The sequence below is a fragment of the Hevea brasiliensis genome, chromosome 13 (assembly GCF_030052815.1).
Source record: "Hevea brasiliensis isolate MT/VB/25A 57/8 chromosome 13, ASM3005281v1, whole genome shotgun sequence".
Lineage (NCBI taxonomy): Eukaryota > Viridiplantae > Streptophyta > Magnoliopsida > Malpighiales > Euphorbiaceae > Hevea > Hevea brasiliensis.
Window position 1 is genome coordinate 80,693,464 of NC_079505.1, and position 17,308 is coordinate 80,710,771.

At 30.8% G+C, this 17,308-nt stretch overlaps 1 protein-coding gene and 3 non-coding genes across 5 annotated transcripts; 1 reads left to right on the forward strand and 3 right to left on the reverse strand.

Moving 5' to 3' along the window:
- The first annotated feature begins 4,673 nt into the window (after window positions 1-4,673).
- On the forward strand, window positions 4,674-6,413 carry LOC110636840 (thioredoxin-like 1-2, chloroplastic). 2 transcript variants are annotated; one of them, XM_058132446.1, is made up of 4 exons: window positions 4,674-5,213; window positions 5,314-5,496; window positions 5,635-5,799; window positions 5,900-6,413. In XM_058132446.1, exons 1-4 carry the CDS (start codon window positions 4,980-4,982, stop codon window positions 6,191-6,193), a joined length of 876 nt encoding a protein of 291 aa, XP_057988429.1. In that variant the 5' UTR covers window positions 4,674-4,979; the 3' UTR covers window positions 6,194-6,413. The 2 variants fall into 2 exon arrangements, with proteins under 2 accessions (XP_057988429.1, XP_057988428.1); XM_058132445.1 differs by having other exon boundaries at window positions 4,683-5,219.
- A 4,687-nt stretch (window positions 6,414-11,100) lies between these two features.
- Window positions 11,101-11,180, reverse strand: LOC131172427 (small nucleolar RNA snoR122). Its single transcript, XR_009142904.1, has one exon. It is a non-coding gene; the product is annotated as a small nucleolar RNA snoR122 (small nucleolar RNA).
- Window positions 11,181-11,925: 745 nt separating this feature from the next.
- LOC131172421 (small nucleolar RNA R44/J54/Z268 family) lies at window positions 11,926-12,014 on the reverse strand. The gene has a single exon (XR_009142898.1). It is a non-coding gene; the product is annotated as a small nucleolar RNA R44/J54/Z268 family (small nucleolar RNA).
- Window positions 12,015-12,320: 306 nt separating this feature from the next.
- Window positions 12,321-12,395, reverse strand: LOC131172418 (small nucleolar RNA Z267). The gene has a single exon (XR_009142895.1). It is a non-coding gene; the product is annotated as a small nucleolar RNA Z267 (small nucleolar RNA).
- Between the last annotated feature and the right edge of the window lie 4,913 nt (window positions 12,396-17,308).

Below are 17,308 nucleotides of genomic sequence, written 5' to 3' on the forward strand. Positions count from 1 at the left end.
TAATCTAATTGATTATAATTAATCAATTTAAAATTTAATTAATTAATCATTAATTGATTAATTAATCTAATTGATTATGGTATAATTAATCATAATAACTTGATTTATGAACTAATAAATTAATAGTTACTTGATTAATTGATCTAATTATTAATAAGTACTTGGTTAATTAATCTAGGTGATTATGATCTAATTTAGCATAGTTAATTGATTTGTAATCTAATTGATTAGGCGGTCCGATTTTCATAAGAGGGGGGAAAAAGGAAAAAAAAATATTATGCTCTCTTCAAAATCGAATTGAATAAAATAAAAAATTCAAAACTAAATATTGAACTTAACTAAATTTCGAAAAAAATGCAATCGAATTTTCAAATTAATTCAATTCGATCAGTCAGTTATTTCAATCTAAACCAAATAACGCTTATCCGTATTAATTACTTATACTGTAATTAATCATAGTTACTAAATTTATAATTTAATTAATTATGATTTATTTAATTAATTGATAAAATATTCATTAATGCTTGATTATGATCAAATTGTTAATAGTTATTTGATTAATCGATCTAATTGATTTATGATCTACTTGATTAATTGATAAAATATCTGATAATATTTAATTATAATATAATTGATCATAATAAATTGATTTATGATCTAATTGATTAATCGATAAAATATTGATAGTACTCGATTATGATCTGATTGATCATAGTTACTTGATTTATAATTTAATTAATTAGGCAATCTGATTTTCACAAGAGGAAAAAAAAATATGTTACTTTCAAAACAAAACCAAACCAAATATATAGAAAAATTCATAAATAAAAATTGAACCGAACCTGAATTTCTATAAAAACCTAATCAAATTTCTGAATTAATTTGGTTCAGTTGGTTATTTTGATTTGAACCGAATAATGCTCACTCTTATCTAATTGATTAATTGATTATGATATAATTAATCATAATTACTTGATTTATAATCTAATTAATCATAGTTACTTGATTTGTGATCTAATTTATCATGATCTACTTTATTAATTGATAAAATACACTATAGTATGTGATGATGATATAATTGATTATAACTACTTGATTTATAAGGTAATTGAATATGATATGCTTTATTAATTGATAAATACTCAATAGTAATTGATTAAGATATAATTGATTATGATATACTAAATTAATTGATAAAATAACTGATAATATTTGATTATGATGTAATTGGTTATATTTGCTTGATTTATAATCTATTTAATTAATTGATAATTTATAATCTATTTAATTAATTGATAAAATATCCGATTGTATTTGATTATAATCTAATTAATCATAGTACTTAATTTATGATATACTTGATTAATTAATAAAATACTTAATAATATTTTATTATGATATAATTGATCATAGTTACTTGTTTAACATCTAATTGATTAATTGATCTAATTGTTAATAGTTACTTGATTTATTTATTCAATTGATTATGTTACAATTAAGTATAGTTACTTGATTTATTATCTAATTGTTAATAGTTAATAATTAATCTAATTAATCATAACTACTTGATTTATGATCTAATTGGTTCAACGGTTACTCGTCCGGTTTAGAAGGGTCAACTCTAGTTTATTAAATAAATAAATTAAAGCTTGAACCGAACTAATCATTGGCCCAATTCTCATTTAAATTGATTCAACTGATCCGATTCGATTCAATTCTAACACACTATATAAATCAATCATGATTGGTTGAATTTTTAGTATAGTTAGACATAATTAGTTAAATTTTTAGTGGGCTATAATTGGTTGAGAGATTAATAGGAGTTATTGATTGGTTAAAAATTGATAAGATATGATTGGCTAAGAGATTGATAAGAGCTAATTGGTAAAAAAAAAAAAAAAAGAAGAAGAATTATGATTGATTGAATTTTAGAGGGAAATGATTTTGATGAGAAATTAAATTAATTTAAAGTCTCAATGACTTAAGGATAGAGTGAATATTTCATTTCATTTGTACAACTTTTATAAACATTTTTTTTTATGCACCAAGCATTTTCCAAAAAGAAAATATAAACATTATTTGTGTTAAAAGATTGCAAAAGAAGGAATTTATTGAAGTATGCACTGCCATTTTCCTCAGGGGCTTGAAAGCTAGGGCCTTAGCTAAAAATCATTATTATATTTGGACAATGGCCATATATCTCTGCTTTAATCAATGAATTCCTTCTTTTGGATTAAAAAAAAAATCTATATCAAGAATTGAGATCCAATTAGTGTGTGTATGTTGTTCATAAAAAAAAATGGTGTATGCTTTGAACTTTGAACCTCCAACCAAAATAGCAATAAATCCATAAGAGAGAAGGGACTAGGGACTTATAATTTTTACCCCAATTTTGTACACGACATGCAGGCCTCATCCTGCTCGGAATTTCCCACAGCCCTTTCAGCGGGAAGTGTACTTAGTTTATGTTTTATGAAATTTTATTTATTTATTTTTTCATGAATTGATTTGTTTGAGTGCGATGGGCTTTCCTCATGTTATAGATACGTATGATGACCTTAATTGAGTCTTCACTTGAAAAGGGTATTGAATTATAAGATAATAATACTTGGCTTCTCTAACTTATATGGGACAACAAATCTTTTATAACGCGGGATTATCTTGACAATAATTTTTACTTAATTAGCAAGAAAATCCCCCCCTTTGGACGGGTACAGGTGGACCAATAAAAGGCCAAAAAATAATTAAACGTGTGGTCCTGTTTCTATAAAATACCTAGGTCTAGATTTTGATAAACCACATTTGCAAACCAATGGGTGCCACCTGCCAACAGAAACCAGTGGGCTGCCAATCCAAAAAACAAATATCGCTGAATTGAAATACCCTATCCCCGAGTTCCTTTACACTTTACAACTTGGGATTGGCCTGCAGCCACCATTTCTTTTCTTCCTTATCCTTCTGAAAAATATCTCAGTTTTAGATAGCCCTTTACATCCTCTTGCAAACGTTGGATTGTAAATTTACACACCCTTCAAAAAAATTCATAATCTTGATAAAAAAAAAAAAATCCTATTACCCAATGGTACATACGATGTCAAAAAATTCAATTGATTTAAATTTTTAATAATTTTTTTATTAAAAAAATTAAAAAATATAAAACTTAAATTTAAATTTATCATATAAATGATATGTTTTTATTAAACTGTGTTATACTAGGTCAGATCTTTTTAATAGTGACTTTGTATTTTAATGCACATGTAAATTTCTACTAAATCTGAAGTATCGACAACTGTATATAGATGATTCTAAAATTTAATTTAATAAACAGTGTAAGGGCACCGGAAATCTAAATTATATTTTTGTCAACGAAACTAATACAGTGATAATAATATCATGCAACAAAATTGATTAATTTCAGAACTTATTAAATTTGCACGTAAAATCCAACAATCAATTTTATATGTGTTTCTATTAAGCTTCGTCAAAGATTGCTTGTCAAGCGAAAGAAGGGTCAAGAATTTTGAACTCCGTCACCCTGCCCGCCCACCTTCATTATTCAAGCTTGCTTCATTTATCATAGTCTAAACTTGACTCGATAATATATATATATATATTCCATCATCGATTGATCATGCTCATGTGCTTGTGAGACGCTATGATCCGTTCATGTTTTGTTAATTAGTAACTGAGACACGGCTATCTGCCATCGCGTGCTCTTTTTTTTTGAGGAAAACGATAAAGAAAGAGACAGAATAATTGCCTTGCTTCGTGCACCAAGAAAAATTGTCTTTTTTATTTAAAAAAAGAAAAAATGGAGCACTGTGATTTCGATCTGAATACGCCGCATTAATTATTTTTTTTCTTTAACATATATAATTTAAAAAAAAAACTGTTAAAATTAGAATATATAATTATCTATTTTATAAAATAAAGATATAATCATTTTATTTATATTAATCAACTTCAGAATTCTAATTTTCTAATGTAATCCCCTGATCACTGCTTAAAAATTTAATTTGATGGTATTGTATATATAATCATATATCTAAATATGTATAATTACAACTAATTAAACAAATTTAATTGATTTTCTTTACTCTTAAATATGTGAAAATTTAAAAGATTTTGAGTTTTAGGTCTCTTTATTTAAGCATTTGAAGAGTATATATTACTTTTTAGTATATAACACATCATTTATTACATTTATTTTATTAGTTTATATAGAGAATAAAGAAAGTTCAAGCTAATCAAATTCAACATAAATAAATATATGTATATTAAATAGAAAATCCCCAGAACAAGTTCGTTCCAATCAAATTGAAAGTGGATAGAAAAAATTTGTTAAACTTTTAAAAGATCCAACTAACACGATAATTTATTTTATTATTATTTTTTTTAAAGGATTGAAGTTTTTTTTTTCTCAAGAATTGAGCCTTATCCAAAATCCCTGGAATAGGCAAAACAGAGTCAGTACACAGCAGCACGGTTTAGACAATATTAGCATGGGCTACTTACCGGAACACGTGAACAAATTATTAATTATTATCCTAAAACGCAAAATCCGCATAAAACAAGGACACAAGCCACAGCATCTCAAACTCTTAAATTACCGTTTCAATTATCCAACTTTAATAGGAAACTAAATATCTTAACTCTTAAGCTAGTTTGAAAAATTGGATAATGTTGAATCCAAATTCATGATAGACCCCACCAACCCCTGCAGTTACAGCTATTTTCTTTCTTCTTATTGTTTCTCTTTGGAGCTTTGAAACTCCAAGAAGAAACGAAATTCCCTCGTCTCTCTCAGCCTGGTCAAAAAGAACAATTTTTTTTTTCAAGTTCTGCACTTTTTCGTTGAAAATCCAAGCGAGTCTTATTTGATTTGGAGTTTCAAGGTTCTTTCAATAGCTCTTTTTCCTTGTCAAGAGAGGAGATCCTCTTCGTATATCCTTTTCTTTCTTTTGGTGCAACAGTTAGCCATGGCTTGTTCATTGAATTGCACTTTCAGTATCTCTAGGTTGAATGTGACTATTCTGAGTTCAAAAACACTAGATGCTTCTGGGTTTTCTCCATCTGTGGGTGCTATAGGAATTGGAGAATCGAAAACCAAGGATTCCCCTGTTTTGAGAATCGATTTCATGGGCAAACCACTTGTTTTCCCAGATCAAATGGATTCTAAAGATTCGATTACCAAAGCGCAAAGCAATTTCTTTGTTCGTGTCTGTATACCTCTTTCGTCCTCGGTTTTATACTCTCTTTTCGTTCATTAGCTTTTCCGGGTCATAAACTGATGTTCCATCTCTTGCTTTGCAGGCACAAGCTTCGATCCGTGTGAGCAGAGCTCTCAGATGGTGGGAGAATACCCATAAACCCAATATGCGAGAGATCCATTCCGCTCAAGAGCTTGTATACTCCTTGCTTAATGCTGGTGATAAATTGGTGATTGTTGACTTCTATTCTCCTGGTTGTGGAGGCTGCAAAGCCCTCCATCCCAAGGTATATTTCAAGTATTCCAAATATTAATTCCAGATTAAGATGATGAATCCTTGTATTTGGTATATTAGACATTAGAAAAGCCTGTTTTGTTATCTAAACAGAGTTACTATAATTCTTTGATCTGCTCCTTCTTATCAGATTTGTCAGCTGGCTGAATCAAACCCCAACGCAGTTTTTCTAAAAGTAAACTATGAAGAGCTCAAAACCATGTGTCGCGGCCTCCATATTCATGTCCTGCCATTCTTTAGGTTCTATAGAGGTGCAGAAGGGCGTCTATGTAGCTTTAGCTGCACTAATGCAACTGTAAGTAATCTTTTTCCTTCTTTCCATTAGGTGGATAAAGAAGGCATTAATACAATAATATTTTTTTATGAAAAATTCTGATTCAATTCATGTGTTACAGATCAGGAAATTCAAGGATGCATTGGCAAAGCATGGGGCAGATGGATGTAGCCTAGGCCCGGCCAAGGGTTTAGATGAATCTGAGTTAATGACATTGGCATCAATTGGGGAATTGCCAAAAGGCTTACATTTAAAATCCTCAAAAGAAGAAAGAGTTGAGGATTTTGAGGATTTTATTGTGAGAAGCATTGATTTGCCTGGTGTTTGGAGCAAAACTGGCAATAAGACTGAACTTATTAAGGAGGAAACTGCTGTTGGAGTTAGTTATAATAAGACTAAGCTTTCTGGAGATTAGTAATGGTATTGAATTGGGTGTTTTGTGTTCTTGAATTGTATGTATCTATTATTGGATTTCCATAAGCAGGCTAGGTTTCCAGGTGTTTTTTTGGTTCAACCTTGAGCCCAGTCACTTCAGTAAAATTATTTAGGCATTGTAGATTGTATTCTTGTCAAGGAATTAATATGTCAACTTGTTGATTATTGTTATCTAATGAATTTTTCTCAGCTTGTGATTTTGTGGGAGTTTTCCTAAAGATTTCCTGATTCTAATTCCATTGTTGAGTAATACTTTTCTGTTCCTGTATAGTGCACTCCTTAAATTTGAACGAGTCCCCAGCAATGAGCGTGTTACAGATTACTAATGACTAGCATATGATGACTCCTTTCATTTTCTAAAAGAAACAGCTTGATTTGTTTTAGGCCAAACTTGGAACAGTGCACTTTTTTTGAATTGTCGTGATTTTGGGTTATATGGACAACAGAGGATTCTTCAGGATTTGGAATTAATGCGGTGGTGGAAGCCAATAAGTTTCCAAAACTAAATTTTACGTCGAGATCCTTTTCAGCTACCATTTTTCCCACAAGTTTAATCTGATTCAACCATCAGAGAATGGAGGGGTTATTGCATGTGCTAAAATCTCTGTGGCGAGCTCTCAAATTTAGATGGAAACCAGCGGAGCAGTTAATAACTTTTGGTCGCTCTGCCATATGGTGGCCTTCCTTTGCCCCTCTTAGGCAAGAGACGACTCATCTTTCCTTCCCGCAGAGTGGGTCTCTCACTTCTCACCACCTGCAAATAACTTTTTCTTGGTTTCTTCTTTTACTTGCAGATCGATGATGATTGGAGAGAGAAGAACATGGATGTGCTTCGGTTGCCTAGGTTTGTTCCCTCTCCACTTGGGTTGATTGCGAGAGGGACTTTGGTGACTCATGATTGTTGGTTGGTCTGTATCTAGTAGATCTTCAGCATAGAAGAGAATGAACCATCCTTTGTTTTTTTTGTCCAGTTTTTCCTCCTCTTGGTGGAGAGTGGTTTTGGAAGCAGTTAAGTCGGTGTGTGCCTGTATAATCTTGCGTGGCTTGGAGTACAATCTAGAAGGTTGGCCTGGAAGGTGCAAGTGGAACATTAAAGAGCCCAGCACCGCCATCCTTTGTCTCTTGTTGCCAATGAGATGCAACCATGTTTTTCTCAAAGTTCCAACAACTTTCCTTGTGTGTTTGGTGCCTAGAATGAGATCTGTTTCCACTATAACGGACTTATTGATGTGTATGCGGGTCTTGTTCTCTCCTTTCCTTCACAATGCCTTCTTCCACGAGGAGCGGTGGCATTTCGACAGCATTGCAGCACAATCTGTCATCGATCTACCTAGAATTTCTATTATGGGCTTAGACCTTGATTGATTTTGAATAAATTAGATTGCTGAACTATTTAATTATTGTCTTTTGAGCTAATATATGAACCGACCCTGAATTGTAATGTAATGATCACTTATACTTGAATTGTAACCTGTGTTAATTTTCAACTTAATAAATATTATATCTTTAAAAAAATTCTCAAATTTAGATGAATGTAAATAGAGTGTAATTTATAATTTCTCCAATAAAATTATTCTTATTTTATAGACTTTGATTAATATTTTATAATTTAATTTTCATAGTTTTAATATATTGGCACGACAAGGGTCCTCGAGCCATAGTAATTACTAATTATGGTGGAGAATTTTGGCTACTTTCTCTCGAAGTTTCTCCTTTGTCAAATTAGCTATGAACCCAACCAACTCTTCATGTCAAGTTCACATTTTACAGGAATGCTTTTTTCAGAAGATTTGTAATCTTGGCAAATTATTGAGATGAATGAACTTATTTCCATCGATTCAATCAACTGTCACAATTTCACTGGGGCAATAGATTCAAACAAAATCATGATTTGATACGCAAAAAGCTGAAAGCGCTCCAACTCATCTAACATTTAGCTTAATCATTAATTAATCCCAGTTGCCGCCGCCACCACCTGCCGATTGCATTATATATAAGGATGTTCCTTACAGGGTGAGCAGGAATGTGCATAGATTATTCCTCGAATAGTCGAATATGAACCGTGTACACGTGATTTCTCACGTAAAAGATTAATTTTTTAAAATTTTATATTAATTATAAACAATCTGTATGTATGATTTATATGAATTAATAAATTTTAATAAAATTATTAAAAAATATATCCAATCACTAAATCTTATAGGTTTATGCATTTACTTTTTAAAAAAAAAAAGTGCCCCTTCATGAGTCAGGTACTGTGGCATTGATGAGTAGGGATGAGTAAATTTTAATTTAAATTAAAAAATCAAATTGCACCTAATCAATTTAATTATACATGTTTGATTTTAAAATTTAATTAATTTAATTTGATTTTTAAATTTTGATAATTTTAATTAATAGATTCGATTTAATTATTTTTATAAAAAAATAAAAAAAATAAACTGAATCTGCATTATATATATATCAAGAAAATTTTAAAATTTTTGAGTTTTTATTTTTAAATTTTTTTTATATTTTTATTATTAAAATTTAATATTAAAAATATAAAATTTTATAAAATTTAATTTAATCAATTTAAAATTAAACTGAATTAAGATTTATTGATTTGATTCCCTTTTAATATTCTATTTAATTTAATTTTTAAAAATTTTTAATTTTATTAATATGATTTAATTTAAAATCGAATTTATCGTTTGCACAACCAATTGAGGAGGGTGGCTCAAATTCTTACTCAGCAATGGGTCCCCAGAGATTCGGAGAATATATAAATGGGTGATGGGAAGAAAATGACAATTGTCCCAATGATTTACGTCCGCAATTTTTGACAGACTGAACCATTATCATCAGATATATATATATATTTATTGCATTGCACCCAACAGATCTAGTGGATAAAGTTTCCCTTGTTTTTTTCTAGTTGTAGATATTATAAAATTATATTCAAAACTGGGTATCTTTTCCTAATATATATTTAAGTTGTCTTAAATGGATGAACTTTTGATTCTAAGTAGACAAGACACACAGAAGAGGGAACCCTGCAGCAGCAAGTTGCACCATCTGTTACCATTTCCATTTTGACAAGAGTGCACAAACTGTGATTCCTCTTATTAATTTTATTATTTAAGTTTAAAAACTTTGAAGTAAATTACTCATTGTCAAAAGTTATTACTTCACCTTCTTTTTTTTTTTTAAAGTTTTCATAATTAAATTTCGTTTGTTCTGATAAAATAATAATATTAATCAACTCTTGTATATTGTACTAAATTTACCTTCTCAAACTTTTAATAGTTGAATGCAGAAAATTATTTTTATTTAAATTTAATAGTAAAACTATTTTTTAATTGACTGCATATTAAATTGATGCTAATTTTATAATATTCAATTAAAAAAATAATTAAAATTAAAATTTTAATATACAAAAATAAAAGGGAAATAATTTATCCTGACCCTTGAAATGTTATCTGTGGATTCTATTATAGAAGTAGGCCCTGATTCTAGAATGGATTAGAAGATATTTTCCATGTGGTCTTTGCACCAATGCAATATATATATATTTTTTTTTTCATCTCAAAGGCACCGACGCAAATTTCAAAACCCATCAAATGCATTTCCGCATTTCCTTTTTATTATATAATAAACGAATTACCCATAAAGTGGATCTCAATCAAAATTCAAAACAATTTAAATTTTAATTGCTTAAAAAAATACCATCATTTTTCGAACCCAAATAGAAATAAAATTTAAAAACCAACGCATACACCCTGCTTTCTTTTTTTGAGAAGTATTCTATCAAAACTCCTCCTGGCTTTTTACCTTTTGGTGCTTCTCTTCACCATGAGTGCTTCTCTCCTGACGGTCATCAATTGAATAATATCGTCGATCTCTTCTTGCTTTCTCTATGGTATAACAAAATACCAAAGAACAACATAGTTTGGCATGTGCATGGAGTTGAGGGCTGGCATGGCAAAATCCCCATTCCCAACACCAAATCTCATCTTCCTCCACAGAATCCAACATCATGCTCACCACGATTGATCCGCAGTACGCTTCAATCATCCTCCCACTTGAGTGTTGCTGCGATTCAAACTCGGAAACTACTTTCTGCATTCCATATCTCAAATCTCTTCCCTATCTCAATTCCCCATTCATCATTTTAGCAATCTTGTAGCCCTTTCAATACACTAACGCACTCCCTTAGCGCCATCCTCAATGGAGCCAGACCGTTCTATGTCTACCGATCTTCACTTGGACTTTATCATCGCAGTAAATTTCAGAGGCCATTGACTCATTGGACGACGAATGATTATAAGTTATATCCCACTGTGGCTTCCAGTCCTCCAACACAGATGAGATTTGAAAAGGAAAGTGCATAGCCTTAGCCAACGAGTCACTCATTTTTCCATTTTGAATTTCTTTTTAATTTTAAAATTCACCAACGCGCGCGCTCACAGATATATATATATATATATATATATATATATATATATATATATATATATATATATATATATACTTTCCCTAAAGAAAGAACGAGTAATCATCAATGTTCATTTGCCAAGCCACGCTGATCATGCAGAGCTACCATATGAAAGAGCAAATACTTCCTGATTTAAATCAATATTTATCAAAACGTCAATCATCCGGCAAGGAAAGCATATTGCATTGTCATCTCAGAAAAGATACGTAGTACCTCAGATTAAGTATCTAAAACCCATCATAGGCAAAGTGAAAATCATCTTGCAGTATATATAGTCCGGTTCGTAGATTAACAGAGAACCAAATATTAGAAAAATCGGATAAATCCTAACCACCCAAAAAGAAAATGCCAAGCAAATGCCACATCAATAAGGACAGCCAATTACAAAATCCAAATTCAAGTGATTACTTTGCCTCAGAGGTAGTGACAATCAGATAGCAATCATCACAATAATGTCTGACAATACATGCATTTGAAGTCATCATAGGCAACATAAGGTGCTATGGATACACTAATTAATAGTGATAATGATGTGAATCCACCATTTTTCTTTTAAAGAGAGCATTAGGAATAATAAAACACAGAGCACAAAATACATGCAAAAGCTAACTGATGTTCCCTATTTTCTATGAAAATCAGAAACTATTAGTATCAAAGACGACCATTATGCAACAGAGTGCTAAGGTACCTGTCCTTTTATAGTTGTTTGCACAAACCATTTCAGATTGAAAATTTGAATATATAATATTAAAGAAAAGGTGAAAATGCAATGCATAAAATGTCGAAGCATAATGAATTTTTATAAGAAAATGAGAAAAAGATGAAATGTAAGAAGCATGGATAGAGAAAAATTTGGTGCCCCAATAAAAAGTTATAATCATATTACTTCTAGAAACCATCAGGCATACAACAAAGATTCAGACCGCGCATCTTATGGGTACTAATTTGCATATCAAGAAAACATAAATACTGATAAAAACAGATTTGGTCCTCTTGAGGTGCAGTAAAGCCCATAAAAATGAAAAAATATTTGCATGCTATCATGGTAAAGTCATTAAAATGAAAATTAGTTTCCTGGAAAAGTATAAACCCCACACAAAACGGATAATCTTGAAAGAGAAAAGATAATATAAGTGCAATCCTAATAATTAAACCCGAAAAATATGAAAGAGACAGACAAATTATGAGACAAATATTACAAAGATCAATAGAAAAACTTATTTGAGGACATGTATAATGCATCAGAGAGATTCCCATTTCGACTAAGTCATCATTCTCCAAAAGAGTAACTGATGTCCCTGTCTATTTTATCATCACTTGCATAATACACATGGAAATTAAATTAAAAAAAAAAATCAATTATTCAAGCTATATGCTAATGCATATATACAGAACAGCAGCAACTGTTATAATCATGGAACAATCTCCTTAGTTACAGGAAAACAAAAGCAGAACAAAATCTGAAATCCTGCGCGCCAATAATAATTTGGAAACCATAAAGCAGAACAGAACAAACTAGTTCCAAAAGTTCCATTGGATTCAGTTAATACCATTAATTCACATATAAAATTTAGATCTTAATTAATCACCCAGATAAGCAAAGAGAGAATACACAAAAAAAAACTGAGCCTAAATGCCTCAGATGAAAATTCTTTTCATATATATTTAAATATCAGAGTATATTTAACACCATCATAGGCACAGGCATAGTATAAGTAAACTACACACACAAAAGATTTAGAGAAAATAACAAAACGATCAAGCTAAGCTATTGACGAATACCAAAACAGAAAGAAGAAAGTGAATGTACGGCAGGAATTTGTGAGAAGGAATTGCAATGATTTTGTAGAAGTGAGGGCGGTGGAGGCGCTTCGACTAGGGTTTCGAAGGGTTATATACTTCTATGTAGTTTGTAATATTTACACCTGTGCCACTGTTGATCAAGTATAAACTTTTGATATTTTACTATTTAACCCTTCAGGTTTGATCAAAGATAAAATTATTAGAAAGTAGAATATGATAAGGCTTTTTTTTATTAGGGTTTTTTTTTTAATTGTCGAGAAAAAGAAAGATATTTCACTAAATAAACAGAAGTGCAAAGCCCATTAAAAAAGCCCACACTCAAGCCTAGAAACAGAGGTTTAAGTTGATTTTTTAATGTATAAGTGGACAAATGTTAATTGGAAGAAGACGATTTCAAGCAAAAGTTGTGAAAAAAAAAAAAAAGTTTCCTCTTATGAGATTGTGCAAATGTCCAATTTTCATTTGAAAAAATGCACAGGCTATTTCAAGATTGTTGTTGCTCTAGCAGCAGCAGTAATTTCTGAAGGCCTTACCGCCTGCGGTAAGGAAAAATGGCACAAAAGAATGAATTTGTAAGAAAGCTGCCAAGGGTAGAAGCCTTGAGATGCACAAAACAGCGAAATCTCCAAAACTAAAAATAAAAAATAAAAAATCCAAAAATTGAAAAATCAAAAACCCAGAAAGATCCAAAACCAAATACAAACCCAGTGGGTTTGGCTTGGAGTTGATACGGTCATCAAAATAGAAGATAGATTATTGTTTTTCATCTAGGAACAGTTGGTAGGAAGAGGGGAAAGAAGATAGAATTGTTGGGTATTTAAGTAATATATTTATTTGATTTCTTTATACTAGAAGAGAAGAAATGGCATGAGGAGGGAGAGTGATATTCCAGGGGAGGAAGAGCAGAATGGTTGGTAGAATTAAAAAGGAGAAGCCTACGAAACAGGCGAAAAAATAGAACGACTTAAATCAATGTCGTTTAGGATGATTCTTTTTTTTCTATTTAGTAAAAGGATAATATTATATTTATAATGTCGTTTAATGATAAATTAAATTAATATTAATATTACTTACTTAACTGACATTAAATTTGAGTTTTTACATTCAATATATTTATTTATTTATTTTTTAATGAACTAAAAGTATTATACATTTCTGAGAATTTAATCCAAACTCGTTTAGAGTGGAGAAAGCGAATCCATATAGCTGACTCTAAATTTTTAGGATAAAGACTTAGTTGAGTTGAGTTGAGTATCACAATACTTTTGAGAGAGAGTTTAACTTTAATTATTAATTTTTTATATTATTATATTAAGATTTTAATTTTTTTAATTAATTATATTAATTTATGATTTTAAAAAATTAATTATATTTAATAGCTATTAATTTATAACTTATAACCATTGTTTTATAATCTATATGTATTGAATTGGATGACCAAATTTTGAATATCAAACTTTATGATGTAATTTTTTTTAATTAAAATTAATTAATGGTTGAATTAAATTTATTTTCAATTTCTCTTCATTATTTTACCTAATGAGAGTGTTATTATAAATTTAATAATTAAATTACAAAATTAATTTCTATTAAGTTTGTGCCAAACATTTAGCTAGTTCTTTTATATATATATATATAAATGAAATCATAAAATTTTATGTATATTTTATTAAATCTCACAATTAAATAATAAAATATCTTAATTTTTTAAATTAATCTTCTGCCAAAAAGGCCAAATTGGGCATTAAACTAGTGGCCACGAATGGCCCATTTAGTCTTAGTTGAGTGAGTTATTGGCTGAGATGAAAATAGGTGTTTGTATTGGGCCCACTCCCATTGGTCCCTTATTCCTTTCCGACACCCACTTTTGTTCCTTGGGATAAATAATCTGCTCACAACAGAGCTCTGCTATAGCCCGATAACTTACCAGAAAATCTCTGGTATGCGTTGCTCCGTCATTTAAAATTTGCAGCTCCAATACTCAATTAATTTAAGTGAATTGAAACAAATTATCAATTTATAAACCCTAAAAATTGATGGTGGAGATGGGCGGAGGCAATTGTTAGCATAGTGATGAAGGTGGTGGTGAGGGCAATTTTGATTTATGAGTGGCAGCTCATGGCAAGTGTCTCATTAAAATGGATGACATTTGGTTTCACTATCACAACACAAAATGTGAAATTTAAAGACAGTTCACATCGTAATATAAGAAAGATCAGATCCTAAGGGGACAAAAACCACATCAGCATAAGTGCATTAGTCTTCCAAATATCATATCTTCACCTCAATTTGTTTTGCTTTTTAATTTGTCATCTTTCACACCCTGATAGATCCTTAAAAAAGAAGCTTTACCATGACATTAATGATGTGCCTTTCTACCTATATATCCTTCTTTTTTCATTGCGACCTTTCTTACTTTTAGGCAGGTTCTTTAACTTGGCCTTCTTATCTTCAAAGATAAACCTCTTGCTCTTGATTAAATATTCACATTGCACGTATATATGCACATGGAAAAGCTTTGACTCTATGCTTCTTTATGTGGAATCTTCAAAAGAAGAGAAAAGGAGATTGTCGAAAATAATGGATTGATTTTTGTATGTTTTGCATAGAGAAATGCAGTCGGGGTACTGTTATGATCATTCAAGGATCGACATGATGAAATATTATCAAAGAAGTTGCAACTTCTGATTTTATGAAAATATTCTTGTTGTACATACCATATGCTCAGGCTCCAAGAAGTAGTTCTTTTTTCCTTTTTTTTTTAATTCCAGTTTTTTTTTTCTTAAATTTAGCAGTTCATGATCTCATACCATTTATGTAAAGTAATAAGCGTATTGGATTAATAATTCAGAAAATCAAGAAGGCAAGAGTTTAAAAGATTTTAAAAGTTCTCTCTCTAAAATCTTATGTCGAAGTCGAGAGGTAAGTACCCTGCATCTCCATTAGGGGGAGGAACAAATATTTTTCTTTCCCTTTCGGATAGTACCAAAACGTAGAGTGTTCATGTGAAAAGGGACGACAAAATGATCATCGAATCCTGTGGACCATTTAAGAATCACATATAATGGGTTCGGGTTGTCAATTTTAGAGGGTAGCAACCTTGGCTGATCTGCAATATTTTCCAGGTTTTGGTTTTTGTATATTCAGTTATAGCTTTACAAACAAGAAAACAAATGCTCGAGTTTTCAAGAACCGATAAAGTATTCTTCTTGTTTGCGTATGCACAAAAGTGCAGTGCTACGTGCGAGGACCCTTAAGCCTCTTTGTGTTGTTATCATTAGCCCACCATTTTATTTACTGCTATCTATTTTCTTCTTTTTATTTCTTGATTTTCTTTATTGCTTTAATTAATTTAATTCTCTTTTACCGTTTAGTAGTAGAGATTGCTTGATTCATGGCGAATATTTCTGGCTTTCTGATGGTGTATATGACAATTGAATAGCGTAGGTTGGTAAGGTGAGAAGGGTTGAAGTATCTCATACGTACAACAGCCCTATACACCACAATTGCAAGCATCATCTCGTTCAAGTAAAATTCAATTTCTATGTTGAAAACCAAGAACCCGCCCTATATATTTTGGGTGTTACCCAATGAGGCAAGTGGCATTATTATAATAGTAGTATCAGAATGAATGAAATGAATAACATACAATAAACAAAAGAAAGCTGAATGAAGAAGGAAACTGCAAAAGATATAGCAGAAGAAGAATACTAAAAATTCATCTAAAGATAAGTGGAATAAGGCATTGAAGCTAAAAACTCGTAAGGATTAAAAAAAGTATAAATAAAAACTGAAGGACACTATAGTTTTAAATTTTATCTTGGCATCAGGAACCAGTAAACAACTTTGCAAGTTGAGTTTTCAGCTTTTCTGCAGAATGAATCACCAATAAAATGAAATGTACATGCATAATAAACGCAATTGAGTTGTTGTTGGTCCTTGTAGTATAGCGGCAACTTAAATCACCCATGTGCTGCGGTCTGCCGCCCAGGGTCTCTCTGTGCAAGGTAGCAGATAACATTCAATGAGAATTTACAAGAGCTTGAGAATTTCCACATCACTAAAATTAATTAATTTCCTGTCATAATTTTGTTCTCGATCAATTTTGATAGTGTAAGCCGTGCAAAGTCTTAATCCCATGACATTTGTTAAGTTCCAAGATGCTCTTCTAAATTCACCTAATTAATGTGGGGTCATCTCACCACCAACACACTAGGCAGCAGTAACGAACTTTGTGCTTGAACATTGCTTTGCTTTAGTTTTCACAATCACCGCACAGCACAACAAAAATTCAAGTTATATTATATCACTTAGTTACAGTCATCTTCTGTCTATTCATAACTCAAATTAGTTAGAATCCTTTCTTCTCTCCCTCATATCTAAAAAATAATAAATTCACACTCTAAAAAATTACGACTCATTCGATCTCTTTCTATATTTAATTTAGGACAATTCTTATGTATTGTTAAAGTAACATAATAAGATGATGGGACATCTCTTATTTTATTCAATCTTGTTGAAAAATCTTTGTTTTCCATGAAGGGTTTCCTTTAGTTGTAAAAAAAAAACTCCAAAAGCAACTCGATAACTTTAGATAAGCAACTTTGAGGCCTGCTATCTTTTGACCAGTTACCGCCTGTGAACCAGTGGAGGCGCATGTATTTATTTCGCTTTATGGTAGAATGCCTTCTCCGTACTTTCCAAATCTTGTATTTTTCTTGTTTGTAGCAAATACCAGCAAATGTCTACCTTAAACAATTGCTCTTGTTTTGCAGGATCAATTTTATAAAACTCTCTCAGTTCTGTCTAATTAAC